General features: G+C 32.9%; 1 protein-coding gene across 3 annotated transcripts in view; it reads right to left on the bottom strand.

Annotated features, from left to right (window-relative positions):
* Hr3 (nuclear hormone receptor 3 ROR-beta) overlaps positions 1–3264 on the bottom strand; it is a 70598-nt gene extending 67334 nt beyond the window's left edge. For all 3 annotated transcript variants that reach the window (XM_089648026.1, XM_089648029.1, XM_089648028.1), the window contains exon 1: positions 1612–3264. In XM_089648026.1, coding sequence (XP_089504152.1) covers positions 1612–1822 — 211 coding nt within the window. In that variant the 5' untranslated portion in view covers positions 1823–3264. The remainder of the gene's footprint in view (positions 1–1611) is intronic.
* Positions 3265–18189: the final 14925 nt, after the last annotated feature.

The following is an 18189-nucleotide window of genomic DNA, read 5'->3' as shown; positions in this document are numbered from 1 at the left end:
ACGTTTATATGTAAGTATTTATAATTGAGTGAATTTAAAAGATTATAAAGTCACGTGTCCCAAACTACTCAAGTTTGAAATAATCACTTTATTATGTACACTCATGACGCAACAGGTGATTTCAAAATGAGGTCAAAAACTGTCAACCCCGATAACTTTAAATAAAAGTTTCTTTGTTATTCAAAGATAACGGAATCTTTTGTTTCGTCTTTATAAAACAATGAGGAAACAATTCCTCTTATGGAATTGAAAACTTTCTTGCATAAAATTCAGCTAAGCCCATTTACACGAAAACAATAAATAATAATAACGCCCTACCTTGCAAATGAATTGTTATTTCACCATAATAATATAATTACAACGTCCACCAGTAAAATATTATGGTTACCTGTTAAAGAAAAATAACTTAACAGCAAACAAGTTAGTTATATTAGCGTTAAATGGCTTTACGTTATCATTTCCGCTTATATAATACTGGCTGACGTATACCCGGTGTTACTCGGGGACTTATAAATGGTTTGGAATAAAGTATTGAGGTTATGAGGCCTTTTTAAGATATACAATTCCGTAGTAAAATATTTTGATGTATCATAAGGTTTATCCAGCGTTAGCAGTCTAAACTAATATTTTTTACGACCTTATAACAAAACATCGACTTATCTACTTTATATAAATATAATATGCATAGATTTCATTCCTTCTATTTGCATTGAGACACCTCTTATAATATTTGATGGATTTCTCTTTGAAATTTGAGATCTGATCATTGTTTACGATATTAACGCTCTTTTTAATTACTTCTCATAGAACCATGGCGAAAATTGAAACATTTATAGAAACTTTATGGAAAAATGTTATGAGGTATGTACCTCCTAGTCAAAGACTGTCTCTCAAATAAGTGGAATCCTTCTCGTTAAAGACAAGCTACCATTTATATAATTGACTCCTTGTAGTCAAACATGATTTGTCTCTAATGAAAATAAGCCACTTCTTATAACACTGAAGTTGAGCTCTTTTTATTGATAGACTATACATAACTGAGTCACTTCCAATAAAACCTCTCTAATGCTATAATGCGATAATGATTCTAATTAAATCTGGTATCTCTTAAAGGATTGAACCCCTACTAGTGAAACCTTTCTTAAAATTGGGTTCATTCTAGTCAAACCTTCGTTAGAATTGAGTCACTTCTAATGAAACCTTCCTTAAAATTGAGTTCTTTCTAGTCAAACCTTCGTTAGAATTGAGCCACTTCTAATGAAACCTTCCTTAAAATTGAGTTCATTCTAGTCAAACCTTCGTTAGAATTGAGCCACTTCTAATGAAACCTTCCTTAAAATTGAGTTCCTTCTAGTCAAACCTTCGTTAGAATTGAGCCCCTCCTAATGAAACCTTCCTTGAAATTGAGTTCCTTGTAGTCAAACCTTTGTTAGAATTGAGCCCCTCCTAGTGAACGATCCTTAACATTGAGTTCATTCTAGTCAAACCTTTGTAATAATTGAGCCCCTTCTAGTGAAACCTTCCTTAAAATTGAGTTCCTTTCTGAGAATTGGGCCTCCTCTAGTCAAATTTTCATTATAATTCAGTCCCTTCAAGTGAAACACAAATTACCTCTTATAGAATTGAGTCCCTTCTTGTCGGCATATATGCCCGGCACCGGAGAACCGTAGCTGGATTCGCTGGGCGGGGGCGTGGTGCTGTCTGCCACGGCCAGGGGCGCGCCGCCCTCGCACTCGCGCTTGGGGGCCCCCTGCCCCGGCCCGCCCAGGCAGTCGGGGGGCCACTGCGAGCCGAACAAGTCCCGGTACTGGCTCGGGTCCATGAGGGTCAGGCCGAAAGGAAGAACAAGTTCCACAGGCGATATTTAAAGCCAATCGGCATCTTCCACTACCGCTCAAATCCCAGCCCAGTTTAATAAGCACAAACACTTTACTAAAAACTTAAATAAATAACGTTCACTATGACCTTTTTTATTTTGCACCACTTTCAGTAAGAAAAAAAAATACGTTTCTTCGATTTTTTAAATTTTTTGTTCACAAAAAGGTTTTCTTTGTTTTAGTACCAATAACCGAAATGTTTTCGGTGCGTTTTTAGGATAGAATATATCAGTTAGTTTTCACAACCATTCCAAATGATATTACTTTCCTTATTTGGTTTATAAACACTTTCAAATGGAAGTCACTTACATTTAGCACTTAGTATTAAAAGTTTAACGATTTTTTTTAGTTTTTATTTTTTTTTTATTTTTTACGCCATCAACTTCTTCAATCGAGAATCTTGATTCTATCATAACTCTTTCTGAGCTGATCAGTCAATTCCCTTCTGGATGTTTTGTCTTTTACTTGGCTTTTTATTATTATTTAGATCTGTTGTTTTATTAGTATAAAGTTTATAAAACAAAATAATGTTTTAAAAAATGGTGTTATTTCTCGCTCGCTTAAGTCATAAGATGTTTCCTTTCTAGTGAATTATAGTTTCAGCTATTTGTTCAAATAATTAAATTTAATTTGATAATAATTTTGCCAAGATTTTCAGAATAACAAATTATCGGTAATAATAAATATATGAATTTAAAAACTTTAACGTTCAAAATATATTATTTGTCAATCCATTAACTTCAATGTAAATAAGGTTTGTGCGGCTTTTGTTTTCTGAACACAGTAATATCACATTTTTTCTTTGAAATGCATTTTTTTTTCATGAGGTTTGCAGAATTTTTGATCATTTACTTGAATTTGTATCGGGGCAGACCAGTTGTTACAGCTTCGGATATTTTGGTGGGGATCGTTGAACGAAGAAATTTATCACATCTTTAATAGTTGTTAAAAATAAATTAAATCACTTTGTTTGGTCACATCTTCTTTATAAAGAAACTAAAACAAAGGCCGAAAAACACAGTATTTTACGATACAGAGACGTTATTCAAGAATTTTTCAGTTTTAAAAAAAAAAAATTGGAAAAAATGTTGAGTCGCATAGGGGCCAAAAACGTACATATTTTAAAGAAATACTGACTTTGTCAACGTTACAAAATTTTATGTTTACTTTCTTATTAAATCATCCCAACAAAATACACCCCACAGACCGGAAATCAGAAAAACTACCAACGACCACCAGTCACCAGTAACGTTTTTGTAGCAAAACGAAAAACATTAAAAAAGTAGAAAAATCAAGAATTATTTTGTATCTTTAGTAGGTGTATTTGAAAGAATATTACAAATTTAGTAGTAGGACCTAATGAAAACATTGAAAATAGTCAGTATTTAGATTTGTAAGACAGGAAAATTTCCAATTAATCTTGAAAAAAATCGGAACAATTTCCATCGGATTAATAAATTTTGAAAAAATCAAATAATTACAATATAAAACAATTTTTTTTTCTTCATTTCACTTTGCAACTAGGCATTTTTAAATAGTTTCAAGAACTCAACTAATTTGAAAAATATCATTTTGGATCAAGCTTTAAATAACCATGGACAGAAATTGGAAAATTTCATGTTTAAAAAAAAACTGAAAAATTAGAAAATCACGCCCTGTAGAGTTCGATGTGACCGGTCTTGACACTGATATTTTTTTTCAAAAAAGTAATTTTTTCAAAATTTCACTCTTTTTCAAAAAAATGTCCACACTTTTATCAGAAAGGCACTTCATTCACTGGATTCCTGTAAAATTATTGGAAAAATAAAATAAATATATTATAAATATTATTTTTGGTTTTCACTGCAGTTTGAATAATACACAACAAATATGTATTAAACAAATTGCAGAAAAAAACTACTTATCAAAATGTTTTAAAATAAGCACAACACGCCATTGACTTATTTTTAAACAATAATTTAAAATAAGCACAACACGCCATTGACTTATTTTTAAACAATAATTTAAGACGTTTTTCATTCAAGACGAAAACAAAGTGATGGTTTCTTTGAGAACACGTTTACATATTTTGAAAAGACTTCGGATAGGTTAGGCTTTCTTTTATCACCGGCTCTACCCCTGGTCCAAAAACCAGTTAAATTTTGTATAAATTCAAAAAAATAAATTAGAAAAATGATTTGGCAATAACATAAACAAAAACGAATTGTATTAAATTAAACAAACATTACAATCTGAAGCATAATTAAATGAACATCGTTTAAAATGTTCGTGATACTAATACACAGAAGAGTATCGGAAATAGTTCCAATTCGTCGCCACAGACAGATTAACTCCTCAAGCTAAGTTGTTCGGTTTAGGGAAAAAACAGCTATTACCCCTAGAGCCAATTTGTTCGCTTTTCGGAACAGCTCATACGTTCTCATAGATATCGTTGTGTCTCCCTTACTGTAATAGTTAGAACTATTAACTAAACGGTGTTAGAAAGAGTAAACACCAAGCTTTATATTCAAATACAAAAGTAAATCGCAGAATAATTAAAATGTACACCTCCATGAAACAGAAGGTTCCGTCCGCAATTTGAGAAAAATTTATTAAACCTTGTGAATTTTTTACTGATTATTTTTATATGAAACGACAAAATGAGATCGCATTAATATTTATAATACTTAAGTCTAATAAAATATGTAAGTTTAAATACGTATCAGTAATTTTAGTCAAGTGTTTAGACGAAAAATTTTTTAAAACTTCTTTATGTTTGATTTAAAATTTTTACTAATGAAATTTTTTTATTTTTAATAATAAAATTTGAAAACGTATTTCATAACCTTTCGAAAACAGTTCTTAGATTGCAGATACGTTCATAAATTTCCCATTTTTTTGGATTTTATAGAAAAGCGGAAACACACACAAATTTCTGACAGCATCTTTAAGAGATGTAACGGTAAACATACCAGAGGCCTGAGTTAAACAATAAAATTGAAAAATATTTGTTTTTTTTACGAAAATCTCATAAAATCTGAGAAACGTTCCTTTTGAGTGCGTTTCTCCTGGAACAATAGCTATTTTATTTATTTTGACTTTTAGGAGTGGCCAATACATTCTCAAATGTGTGACTGTTAGGAACGATTAGTAATATGAATTTGCGGACAACAAATTAAAACAAAAGTATTTAAGTGGATTCATCGTGAGTTTTCATACACGCCCTGATACTATATCAATAGGCGCAGTCACTAAAGAAAATTTTAAGTAGTTAACTGTTAAATGGTGATGAGTGGTAGCTTGGAATAGTACTTGGGACAATAGTAAAGCAAGCACCATAATACTGAAATAAGGATTTGTTGAAGAACTTATCTGATAAACTTGTTGGAGAATTTGTCGAAGGAATTGTTTTGAAGTAAGAACTTCAGTAACGGTAGGGTTGAAAAATAAACTTCTCAAATGAATTATTATTCTGATAAACTTGTTGAAGAATTTGTTGAAGAATTTGTTCAAGGAATTGTTCTGAAGAAAGAACTTCAGTAACGGTAGGGTTGAAACATAGACTTGTCAGATGAATTATTATTCTGATAAACTTGTTGAAGAATGTGTTGAAGAACTTGTCGAAGGAATTGTTCTGAAGTAAGAACTTAAGTAACGATGCGGTTGAAAAATAAAATGAAAAAAAACGAATTATTATTCTGGTAAACTTGTTGAAGAATTTATTGAAGAATTTGTTCAATAAATTGTTCAGAAGGTAGAACTTTAGTAACGGTAGGATTGAAAAATAAACTTGTCAAATGAATTATTATTCTGATAAACTTGTTGAAGAATGTGTTGAAGAATGTGTTGAAGAACTTGTCGAAAGAATTGTTCTGAAGTTATTTAACTTCCCATACTATAATATTTTGACCAGGATCTTGAAATAATCATAGAAGAACTTTTTGTAGAACATGTTCTGAAACAAGAATTTGAATAATGTTCGGGTAAAAGTTGATAAATTCGAAGTGCTTTGTAGAATTGCACCCCAATAACACAAAAGTATCTACGTACATAAAGCAAACTGTTCAGAAAAAAACTATAAAAGAAGAATTTGAATAAGGGTTGGGCCAAAAGTTATTAGAAAATACACGAAGCCGAGCGCGGAAGTAACGGAGAGAGTACAGCTTGACACGGACAGCTGCAGATGCCTTAGTCCTACGAGCTTTGGAAGGTTAGGAGCAGTTGGATATCTAGTGCGGTATACACATAATATCTGGAAAGATGTTTCAACGGACCTCTGAATGGCAGGACGGTATATTTTCGAAGCAGGAGTATTATGCATGTGTGTGTGAACTTTGAATGTGTGTCTGTATCGCAGGGTATACGTATGTGCAAAGGTCGTCGGAGGTCATCCACCCCGATCAGCTGGTCGGCTCGAGAGCACGTGGTACAGCCTATAGTCTGTACTGTACACGCCGCCGGCCGTACAATCTGTACATTTCATATACTTTTATTACACTGCGAGCAGGCCGGGCTGGGTACACTACTTCCGTATCGCGGGTATGATGAACGATAAGTACTTATATTCTACAAGGAGTTCTAGTGCTGGCGTCATAAATATCTGTCGAGACTGTTTCCTCAATGAAAACACATAATAGTTTTAACATTAATATATTCTTTTGTAATAGCTTTAGCTTTTTTAAGTAACTAGATCTGGATAGCAAGGTACTTTACAAAAATTTCTCTCTTACATCAGCCTAATTCTAATAATTATTGGGAATTTAATGGTATTTTGCCTTGACATGGCTTTAGCTATTGTTTAGAGAGTATATATGAAAATACACTTACAACACAACCTTCCTTTTCCTCATCTCCCTCCTGTCTCCACTTCCTTTGTAATAATATATCTGAGTAGCCAGTTACATCCTAACCGCTTCTTCACCTTTTTTCTGTCACAACTTCCTTACACAAGCTCGCAATTTTTAAAGCATAATAATTTGGGATTCCATAGATCTGCTCGCTCAGAGCACGTGTTATAATAGGGGAATATTATGTTGCTTAAAATGCATCTGGATATCTTTATTGATGAGATCTAAATAGCCAGATATTTAACAACTCTCTTCCTTAACGCTTATCTATAACCATTTCCTTCAATCTAGCAATATTCTTATAGTAATAATTGGGATGCAATAGCCCTACCGGCCCCAAGTGGAGGTCACACGGGACTCTTTACAGAAGTACAGAGTTTTCCAATAAGAGGGGTTATTTTGATATTCAAAGAAAAATACCATTTTTTAATATAAATGATCAAATGTTTATTTCATTATAAAGAGGAAGGTATGCCGTTAATAGTGAAAAATAACATCAGTCAAATGACCACCACAACCACGCCTACAGGACCATATCCTTTTCATGAAATTTTCCATAACCAAATCGCAAAGTGGCTGCTTTATGTCCTCGATAGCCTCACTAATTCCATCTATGAGGCTTGAATCGACGCTGGACTGTTGACGTAGACCTTCTCTTTCACGTGGCCCCAAAGGAAGATTGTCCAGATTGTCCCGTTGTCCAGATCAATACCATTCAATTCCGGCCATAAAAAACCATTAATTCCTTAATTAATATTCAAAATAGCACTTCATATAGGAAAATCCTATTTTACATTATGATCTTTGGTATTCCCAAATATTTCAAATGCTGTAAGTCGAAAGGAAATGAGAAGTTTCTATCTGTCTGAATACACCTAATTTACAAAACTTCAATTTTTATGGTTAGTACAAACATTTTCAAAGAATGTTTTAAAGAAAGCATTTAGTATGTGACCGTTGTGAGAATAAGAACAATACGTCCGACTAGGGTTCTAAAAACTATGGCTATCGACGACCTTGATGATAAAATCATATTATTTATTTATTTTGAATTTCACGTCCCTCTGGGTTTTACATGTTTTTTTAAACTTAATTAAAATCTAAATTAGCACATATAGGTACATCACAAAAACAAAATACTCCACCATCCAAGATGGAAAAATAGCAGATTGGGAACACATTGTACAATAAATAAATTAAATAAGTCGACGCAGAACTAGACAGTTTGGTTTATTAGATTTGTTGTTATACTAAGTTGCCCTTTTGGAAATATAATCATCTAAATGTATGTATACTAACTATATGCAAACATGTAAAAATTATTGTCAAATAAACGTTTTTATTATTATTATTATTATATAAATTCTACTAAGGCCTGTTTAGAGATCGATACGTAAAATATGTCAACAACTTTCTTATAATCATTACCCAAATTCTAATTATGGAGAGCGGGAGTATACAATTGTGATTAAGCGTTGGAATATCTCTAAATAGTATAAAATAAAGTCGCTAGTTGCGTCTGTCTGTTTGTGCGATTAGTTCTTCTTAACTACAGTTTTCACTATCATTAGAGAATTTGTTCAGGAAGATTTATGTATATAATACATGCATATTATATTTTAGAAAGTAGAGAAAAATCGATGTTTTTTAATCAAGTCGTAAAAAAATATTTTCGGGCGCCTACAATGCTAAGGCTGGCTAAACCTTATGAAATAATGTACTACGGAATTGTATATCTTAAAAAGGTCTCACTACCTCAAAATTTTACCCCAAACCATTTCAAAGTCCCCAAGCAGCGCCGGGTTTTGACAAGGAATTTTTACAATGATTATACAGAGAAAACCTTGAGGTTCAAATATTATTGACTTTGAAAAATTAGCAACTAAAAAATTTGTGTAATCTATTTTATAAAGGAGAATGGCGTGGATTTAATAATTATACAATTTTTCAGTTTTATTCCGAGATTGATGAAATTTTGCACACTTTACCTTCAGAACAAGAGGAACGTCACTATTTCTGTGTTCGAGCCAGGATCTGACTCAGGTATTAGGTGGTTCCATGATAACTCAACACAGTGACAATTCAACACACTTTTAAAAAGTGATATAAAGTTATTAGAAACGATGAAATTTTTTTTTTCTTTAACCTAACCTAACCTACATAACCCAGATAAAAAAGTTTGTGTTTCATCACTTTCGTAATGATTTATCCGGTTACCGTATTAGGTATAGGTATTGTTCGACAATAAATTTTACAATATGCATTTCACAATAAAATATTATATCTGAACACGTGTTCACCCAGGTGCTCTTGTAAGAATAAATGTAATGGGCTAGTTCCGACTTTCTCATAACATATTCATGCTTTACTGATAGTTTGTTTCGAAAGTTGTCAATTCATTCGTTTTAGGCCTCCAGTCCCATTTTTAACAGAAGAACGATTAATTTGACTAGATTTTTAATAAATTAATAATATTTCATTTCAGTAAGTTTTCCTCGTGTATTTATTAGAGTTTAGGGCTATTAGGTATATTTTATCCTAATGTCTTATAATAGTAATAATAATGCAGATGACTCTCGTCCAGGCTGTCACCCAGTGGCACAGCGCGCCCTGCACTACAGTCAGAGAGCTTCCCTCAAGCCACCGGAATACAATAAATATATCGTATTATTTATAATAATACAATGTTCAGCGCAATGAGGTTAACGGTCAGTGGCATCGCGAATGCACTGGCAGCCTGGGCAGCGGCCCCTGGGCTCGTGCCAAACATGAAACACTAAACAAGTAACACTGCTAGCTTCACGCTTACCATAATAATTACATTAAGTATAATAATTGTAAGGTAAGGCAACAATTTTAAACATGTGTGCAGAAATGTTTTAACTGTAAACTGTAAATTTTGAGCAGTTTTAAAGTTATGCCAGTGGATAATGCAATAATTCTCAACACTTATTATTTTGAATGCTTGTTATTTACTATGTTTGCGGCTTACTTATTGCAATTATGCTAAAACTACAGTTTCAACAGAGCAATATTATAATTACGTGTTGATAAAAAGTGGGAATCATCACATACGTCATATTTTACCAGACAGGTATTTGATTCATTTGATAGTGCCATGTCTTCCTAAGCGTCCTCAACTTCTTCTATATTCACTACCTTATAAATCCCAATAATTGGGGATGTCGTAGTCCTATTGGCTCCGAAGCAGTTGGGACATTTACTATTCACACAATATAATGAACGGTCACATCAACACTCCAGAAATTTTGAATAAAATTTTATTTTACGTCCCTGATAACTTCGCAAGAGCGCGTAGGCACAAACCATTCTTTCTTCCGATATGTAGGACTAACTTACCATTAGCAATGCCTCTCGGAAGAATGATAGTCCTCCTAAACTCACTAGCCTCTGACATCAAAATTTTCCACCTGAGCATTAATAAATTTAAATCGCTAATTAGGCAATTATGATTGCGTATTTGTGTAATCTTTGTTATTGGAATTTTTTATTCTGTAAATAAAATATAAATAAATAAAAATAGAAAAAGGTGGGGCTAGTTATCTATCTAATATCAAAGCATTAAGGCGATGCACTACGTCGTGTAATATTTTAAATTGAGCCGCTATCAATAACAAACCTTACGTAGATGGCGATAAGGTTTAAATTCCCGCTTAACGCCATCCGCCTGTTTTGATTTATGCAAGAAAAAAACATGGCCAAAAAGTGCCTTTTATTTTATTTTGTGGATGTTCAGGCATAAATATTTAATTTTTTTTTCGATCATTTTATAAATAACTTGATTTGCCACATTATACAATAAAATCATAACCGAAAATGGGTTCGTAAGTAGGAGATTTTGAACTTTAAAGCAGTTTTCATAGGCCTTTACATTATTTTTTTCTGGGCTTATAAAAAGACTTATCTAAAAAATACTCGATTATTTCAAAGGCCAAGATGTATTCTACTCGCAGTATTTAATGAAAGCATCTGAAACATTTCTAGGCGACAAATTTTCAAACCAAAAACACATGATTTTGCATTACTACGTATGCATCGCCATAAATATTAATGTATTTTTTTTTCATTGTGGCACAAAAAGGTAGGTTTAAATGTGTACTTAGTAAAAACGATGAAATAAAATTAAATGAGTTATCATTACATTTTAACTTTGACTTCAGTGAAATTATTTTTTTTCTTAGTAATCCATATTTTTTTAGTAAAATTTTGTGGTATTAGCGTGTATCTACATATCGAGTAGATCTGTTTTTTACCCCTGTGTGATAAATTGTATTTGTATACATAATACGCACACAATAGCTTTTGACATCTGCATAACCCTACAAAGACACAAAAGCAGTATTACGCATACAAAACGTGTGAAGCTGTAAGATACATATTAGCACTTCAGTATATATTTACTAACGCCATCGCTAATGTGGTGAAAAAGAAAAATATCTTCGAACGCAGAAAAATTTAAAAATAATGATGACAGTGCAAAAAATACGCCTAAATTTAACATACAAATATATTCTGAAGAATGCCAGGTGACAGGACACTGAAAATCATGACCAAGTGGGTGTACCAGTGGAAACGACTCATATGCAGTCAGAAGGAACAGTGGCAGAGGCGAGTGGCGAGGATTTGAGTCACTGGAGAGCATTTATGGAGGAGATGAAATCTCACCCCGGGTAAAGCTGTAGAATGAATTTTGAAAATTATGACTGTCGATATTTAGGTAGAACTATGACAATTTTTTTTGTCGATGATCATAAATGAAGCAATGTTTTTATGGCAATAGCGCGGACGTGTAAAAAATCACGGGATATTGTAATTCTATCTAATATTGTAATTGTTTCCTCAAAAATCGTGGAAGATACTCTCAGTATCACCCTGCTCGTGTTTAAAACGCTTTCTTACCTCTAAATCTATCCCCTCCTCACTTTCTTAATCCTTGCAACATTCCCTAACCTAATTGACACCCGGAGAAAAATTATTATTGCTAATTTGTTAAGAATCTCTTTATTATTAGTAATCCGGTTAAAAACGGGATTGCAGGACTTTTTTTGAAAAACTTTTAGTAAATTCCTAATATAACACGTGTTCACGTGCATTCGCCTTGATAATAAATAATGACGAAATGTCAAAATATTGGGATTTTTATAAACACGTGTTCCGACATCGTGATAACACATTCGTATTTTACTGAAAGTTTATTAGAAAACCTATCAATTCATTCGTTAAGGGCCTGCACTCTCGTTTTTAACCGGATTCCGAAAAATTTGAAGACATTCTTAATAAATTAGCAATACTCATTTAATGTGTATTTTGAAATTTGTTTTGTGAGATAATTAAAAAAACAGTTCAATTATTCATTTTGAAAACGTGTTGATGACGGGATGGGATAACAAGTATTATTATTTTTGAATGTTAACAATAATTTTACCATGTGAAAAAAATAAAACACAATTTTCAAAATTTGAAGACGAAACAACTATTACACGTAAAACTTACACCCGGAAGCAAAGCGCTTAAAGTTAAAATACTTGAAAACTGAATAACAACGGCATTTATCTTGTTAAGTATTATCATGGTTTATTTTTGGGTTATCACGCCGTGTTGCGCTTCCTCCATCTTTAGCCAACATCAGCGTTGCAGTGCCCATCACATCTGTCCTAGACACAGAATCAATATGGCTAATACTGATTTATTTTGGGGTATTATGCCGTGTTGCGCTACCTCCTTCTTTAACTGAGGTTTTGGACAGCATTATAGTGTCTATCATCAGGGCAGATGCGTATGATGATGAACACTGTAACTCCGTCCGAAACGTTTGCTAAAGAAAGCGGAAGCGCAACACGGCATGATAGACCAAAAATAAATCACTATAACAAAGGAATTTTAAAAATTACCGTCAAACGTAAAAAAATTACACATCTTAAGGCCGGAAACATAATGATATTTAAAAAAAAATAGAAAAACGTTTTTCGGTTGGGTTAGGTTAGGTTAGGTTTTTTCGTATATTTTTAGCAAATTTTCAATAGAATCGCTGCTAATATAGAGGGCCGTCAAAACGTACACCCGGAAATAACGCGTCATATTTTTTATACACAAATTTAAACTGGCGTAATGTGCAAAAACTTTCTCTTAAAGAATACAGTTAAATAAAAAAAATTCCACATTGATGAGAATATACAAAATTTGGGCAGGCCCATAATACAAAACCGAAAAAAAAAATCATCGGCTATTTCATGTATCTAGTTATGTATATGTATATATATATTATGATAAAGCTTCTCGTAGTAGGGGGTACAATACAATATAGTTATAGTATGGCAGAGTTTCGCCACCGTTGCGTTGTGTTTGATGCGATGGCTGTGTTTGTATGTGTGTGTTGGGTGTCGTACTTGGGGTCTTTGGCCTAAGGCGGGGTGAATGACCGACACACTGTGGCTCTAGTACCGTACCGTCGACGGGGCGCGTCCGATAACGAAACTGTGGAACATATATTTTTAATAAATAAATAATTTTATTGGAATATATACATTTTTTTAAATATTTTATTTTATGTTACGACATACATCTAAAGGTGTAATGTTTTGATATACATATTGAAAAATGCTGTTTGAGGAAACGATGAAAACTCTCGAACGCTGAGTTCTAGCGCCATGGAATTTGAACAGTTGTTAGCTTGATTAATTTCAGGTAAGTTAATTTATTTCCATCATAAGCTTTGGAACTTTGTAATTTCAGCTTATATGGCAAATTTCCTATTTCTCCCCTCAAAAATAACCTCCACACAGCATCCCCAGAGATGACATAGACTTAAACTAAAAATTATTTTCCTCAAGGCCTCCTCCATGGAGTTAATGTAAAAAAAGTATTAATATTAAACGCTTTATCATTTGTGTAAATATTTTTTTAATATTGCAATAAGAAAAAAAATGACGAAACCGGTTTGCAGTGGTTATTTATTAAAGAATAAATTTAACACTGTTTATTAATATGCAAAAAAAGGAGTCCAAAAGTTCCCAGAATTACCAAAATCAAAATTGTAATTTATTATTTGTGAAGATGATTTTTTTTTGATTAAATTAAAACTTGCACGACCCACAGTTTAAGAATCTGAACACAATACACTGCTTTTCGGTAAAATTTGAACAGTGAATAAATAAATACCTGTTTAATTATAAGTGCAACATATAATAAATAAAATATATAATTAATGAATACACATTTAAAATAAAAACTCATTTCTAATATGGCCATATCCACGAAAGGGTTGGCAGTTATAATGACTAGAGGCGAATGTATTAATTTAAAATCAGAAGTCATCATTATGGTCATATAATTTAGCATTATGGAATGACAGATGGTTACGTCACTTCATCATTGATTACTGGGCATAACAGGTTAGGTTATGAGCCTCCCTGGTCGAAGGGTAAAGCTGCTGCCACACGCAAAGCTCACATCAACAGATAATATAAAGCACAATAGCGCTCGCCATACAATCCCATACGGACCCGACACACGTAAAAAGATAACTCGCTATAAGTGTGTTTCTGAACTTCGCTAACCGAATTTATTTTACGTAACCGCTCCCGATGCGATATTTGAAAAGTTATGCGTCCCCCTCTCCGCCGTAAAAAGGAGAGGGGGTCATTTTAATTACTGAGCTACCAACTAAGTTCCGTGTTCCCTTTGACAGCCATGACATAAGCAGCCTAATAATGCATTTCTTATTTATTATGTTAGCTCATATCGTCATGTGTGCTAGTAAATTTAGAAACATAAAAAAAAACTTTATTTGGCAAACATACTTAACATATATTTAAAATATAAATATAATCAATATTTGAATTTGAAGTAAACAAATTTTCGCCCTTTCAAAATTAATCATATTTTTAATCTCAGTATGTTTATATGGTAATATCATTCGGTTTTTTGATAAAGTTGGACGGCCTGATACCTACATAGAGAAGCTTCTAGTTTGTTCGTTTGTTGATTGTTTTCCTGGGTAATCTGGTTTGCTCTCGTCAGCTCTCGTGCTCTCTTCTCGTTCCCTGCCCTGGTGTTGGTCTTTGCCGCCTTTGCCTTCGACATTTTTGGAAATCGACGTGAGCTTATTTTACAATAATTTATTATATGTCGCTTTCGTCGATCGGCGTGCGAACTGCGAATTTCCTGATTCGACGGAGAGGTTATGTCAGGTTATGTGAAAATGCGCTATTTACGCGCAGATTGTTTAAAATCTAAAAAGTTTATAAATAGCATTTATAATTATATAGTAGACGGCATCATCATCTGAGGATGAGCTGTCCAACAGATCCAGCAATAGGCGACAAGTATCATCCATTTCGAAAACGTGCTCAAGCTGTCAGTAAGTAAAGTTGTCACTTTGACAGATAAAATTATGTTCCTCGGCCGCTCTCGAATTCAACTGACCCTCTCTCCTACCATAGGAAGAAATATTTGATAGCGTCGTGTGTCGGTAGAAAAGATGATGCGCTGTACATTAACTTTTGATGTGAGCTTTGCGTGTGGCAGCAGCTTAAGGCTCTCAACTAGCAAGCCAGAGGTCGCCGGTTCAAATCGCGGCGTGCGCAATTAAATTTTATTGATTTATTTGTGTGATTTCATAATTTACTCATTTAATTTAATATTAATAATATATTTGCGACACGCTCCAGAGTGGAAGATACTCTCAGTATCGTTCTGGTGTAAGACTATCATTCAGAATTGAAACGTCGCTTGAAATGGCTTTAACGATGTTTGGTTACCAGATGTGAATAGCCAGGTACTTCCCTACCTTCCTCCTCACCATCTCCTTCATCTTCTTACTACATTCATCCTCACAACATACCCCAATTGGGGATGCCACAGTCTCACTGGCTCCAAACGGTTGGGAGCAGTCACGGAAAAAAAAATTAAACAGTATGCAGAGAAGGGATGAAAAGTTAGTTGAAAAAACTTTTTCTTACACAAATCCTCTTTTTTAAGCTTGTACATCATTTGGGTTATATAAATATTTTTTTGTGGTTTGACATTATATTTTAAAACAAAATGTATGAACCACTAATGCAAATTTATTGTACCACTGGTTGCTATCCGACTTCTAATATTTAAAAAAATATATATTGTTGGTTTCAATAAACTTTTGTGCATTTTTTCGTATTAAACAATGACATAATCTTGAAAATTAAAAAATTGTATTTTATTGTTTTGATATTTCTAAGCTCCGTAGGTCGCTATGAAAATTAAATTTACTAGAGGAATGTCTGAAAGCGTGGGAGCTCTGGCGTATTGAAATTTGTTGTAAATTTCTTTTAGCTTTGAACCTAAAATTTTATTTCCATCGTGAGTTATTGAAATTTTAAATAATTAAAAATATTTAAAAAAACGTGCAAAAATAAATAAAAATGGTGTTGGTAGGTACCTACTACCTACGTATTTTGGGCGAAAACGGGTAAAAAAATGTTTTAGATCGCAAATTTTCATCATGAGCTACGGAGATTCCATATTTTTTTTAAATAATCGTTCAGTGATAAAACAATGGAGTTGGTGCTTTTAGATGGACGAAACCTGGTAGTAGTTAGTTTATTTTAACGTGCAGGAATTTATATTTGAAAACATGAATTTTGCTTGCCTTTTTCAAGACGGCGCAACTGTTTTGAGCTCGCAACGCTATTTCCATCATGAATTATGGAGCTTTGTAATATCACGATAACCGTATGACTGCAGAAATTCTGGGACTAGATACCACATGTGTTCCTCATTGCCTATAATACTAATGGGAGGAAATAATTATGCCGAGTAATTGACATCTTCAATTTACCACTAAACAAATACAAAAGATTGTAATTTAGGCAATTCAAGTATGCGTAGATTTTACTATGTATTCCTTTATAAAAGCCCTTAATAAGGGCGTTAATAATTAAACAAATTAAATAGATTCTTTTCGATAATAGTTCAAAATCTACCATACATTTTTTGGGGTAAACCGGATAGAAGATTTGTAGAAACAATTTTTATAATTTAATAATTGAAGAAAATATTAACAACTCTCAAACAAAAAATTGGAAACAGAAAAAGATTTGGACGCATATAGGAATTGAACCCAGGACGTCAGCTTTGCCGGGACTTTTTTCTAACCACTGAGCTAATCCGACCTTATCGCCTTAGGTCATATTTAACGTATCATACATGGAGAAAAATGAGTAGTGCTAATTTATTAAGAATCACTTCAAATTAATGGTAATACGGTCAAAAACGGGAATGCAGGGCGTTTCTTGATAAAATTTTAGTAATTTCAAAATATATCGGAACACGTGTTCATGCACCCTAATTTAGCTTGATAATATAACGACGAATTGCGAAAATATTAGAATTTTTATGAACACGTGTTCATAAAAAAACACTTTCAATTCGTTCGTTAAGGATTTCCAATTCAGTTTTTAACCGGATTACTAATGATTTGAAGAGATTCTTAATACATAAGCAATACTCATTTATCTCCGTGTAGATTGACTAAGTACTACCAACATTACCTTTAATTTATTGACGCATTTTTTGGCTGCAATATTTATAGTTCGGTGATATCATAAAAGGGACGTTCTGGCACGTTGTTTTTATCTTTTGTTCATATGTCGACACGTGGATTACTTATTTTTCATTGATTTAATGATATTTTTTCCTTGCGATACGGGGACGCATTGTGTGCATTCTGTGGGAGCAGTTCGGGTCAAACACCCAGTGCGTGTGACACGTGTCACCGTGCCACGTGTGCAGGTGGGGAACTCTGGAAAATGTACAGTATGTGTGCAGTGGTTCAACCACGCTTGTACTGCAACACTTCTGAGGGCGAACATTTTTATACACTACTTTTAAAAAATCACGAAATGTAACATGACTTGCTAATACGACCACTGAGAAACGTTTTTCTTGCAGAATCAAAAAAATATTACACATTTCAAATGTAGAATAAAAATAATCAGCTTGTGAAATGTATTTTTTCAAGGTATGTAACTACTATTTTTATTTTGTAAATGCCACATTCCCATCACGAGTTACGGAGCTTAAAAATAAATATTGAACTTACCTAAAATGTGAAAATTCTCTATAAATATTTAAAAAGGTATTCCAAAATTTTATTTGTTTAATTTATTTTCTTTCGATTCAACAATTTAATCTAAGGCAATATATTTATTTTAAAAAAATATTTAGGAATAAAATAGCGTATTTTATATCAATTATGTTCCATTAATGAAATCAACGTCGTTACCTAATTAAAAAAATATAAAAAAATGACAATATCGGCTGTTACTAATTAGATTCTTACACGCTGGTTCAACGTTGGTGTGGTCAAGCCGGCCTTGTGCTTAGTTTAAGACCGTTTTAATCAAACAAACGCCATGATAATAATAAGTCTAGATTTTCATATATTCACCGCGTTTATAACTAAGGGGCTAGATATAAATATTTTTTAA

The sequence above is a fragment of the Hesperophylax consimilis genome, chromosome 27 (genome assembly GCF_061612785.1).
Source record: "Hesperophylax consimilis isolate HC1 chromosome 27, BYU_Hcon_1.0, whole genome shotgun sequence".
NCBI lineage: Eukaryota > Metazoa > Arthropoda > Insecta > Trichoptera > Limnephilidae > Hesperophylax > Hesperophylax consimilis.
Note: the sequence above shows the minus strand (reverse complement) of the source record. Positions and strands in the feature narration are given on the sequence as shown.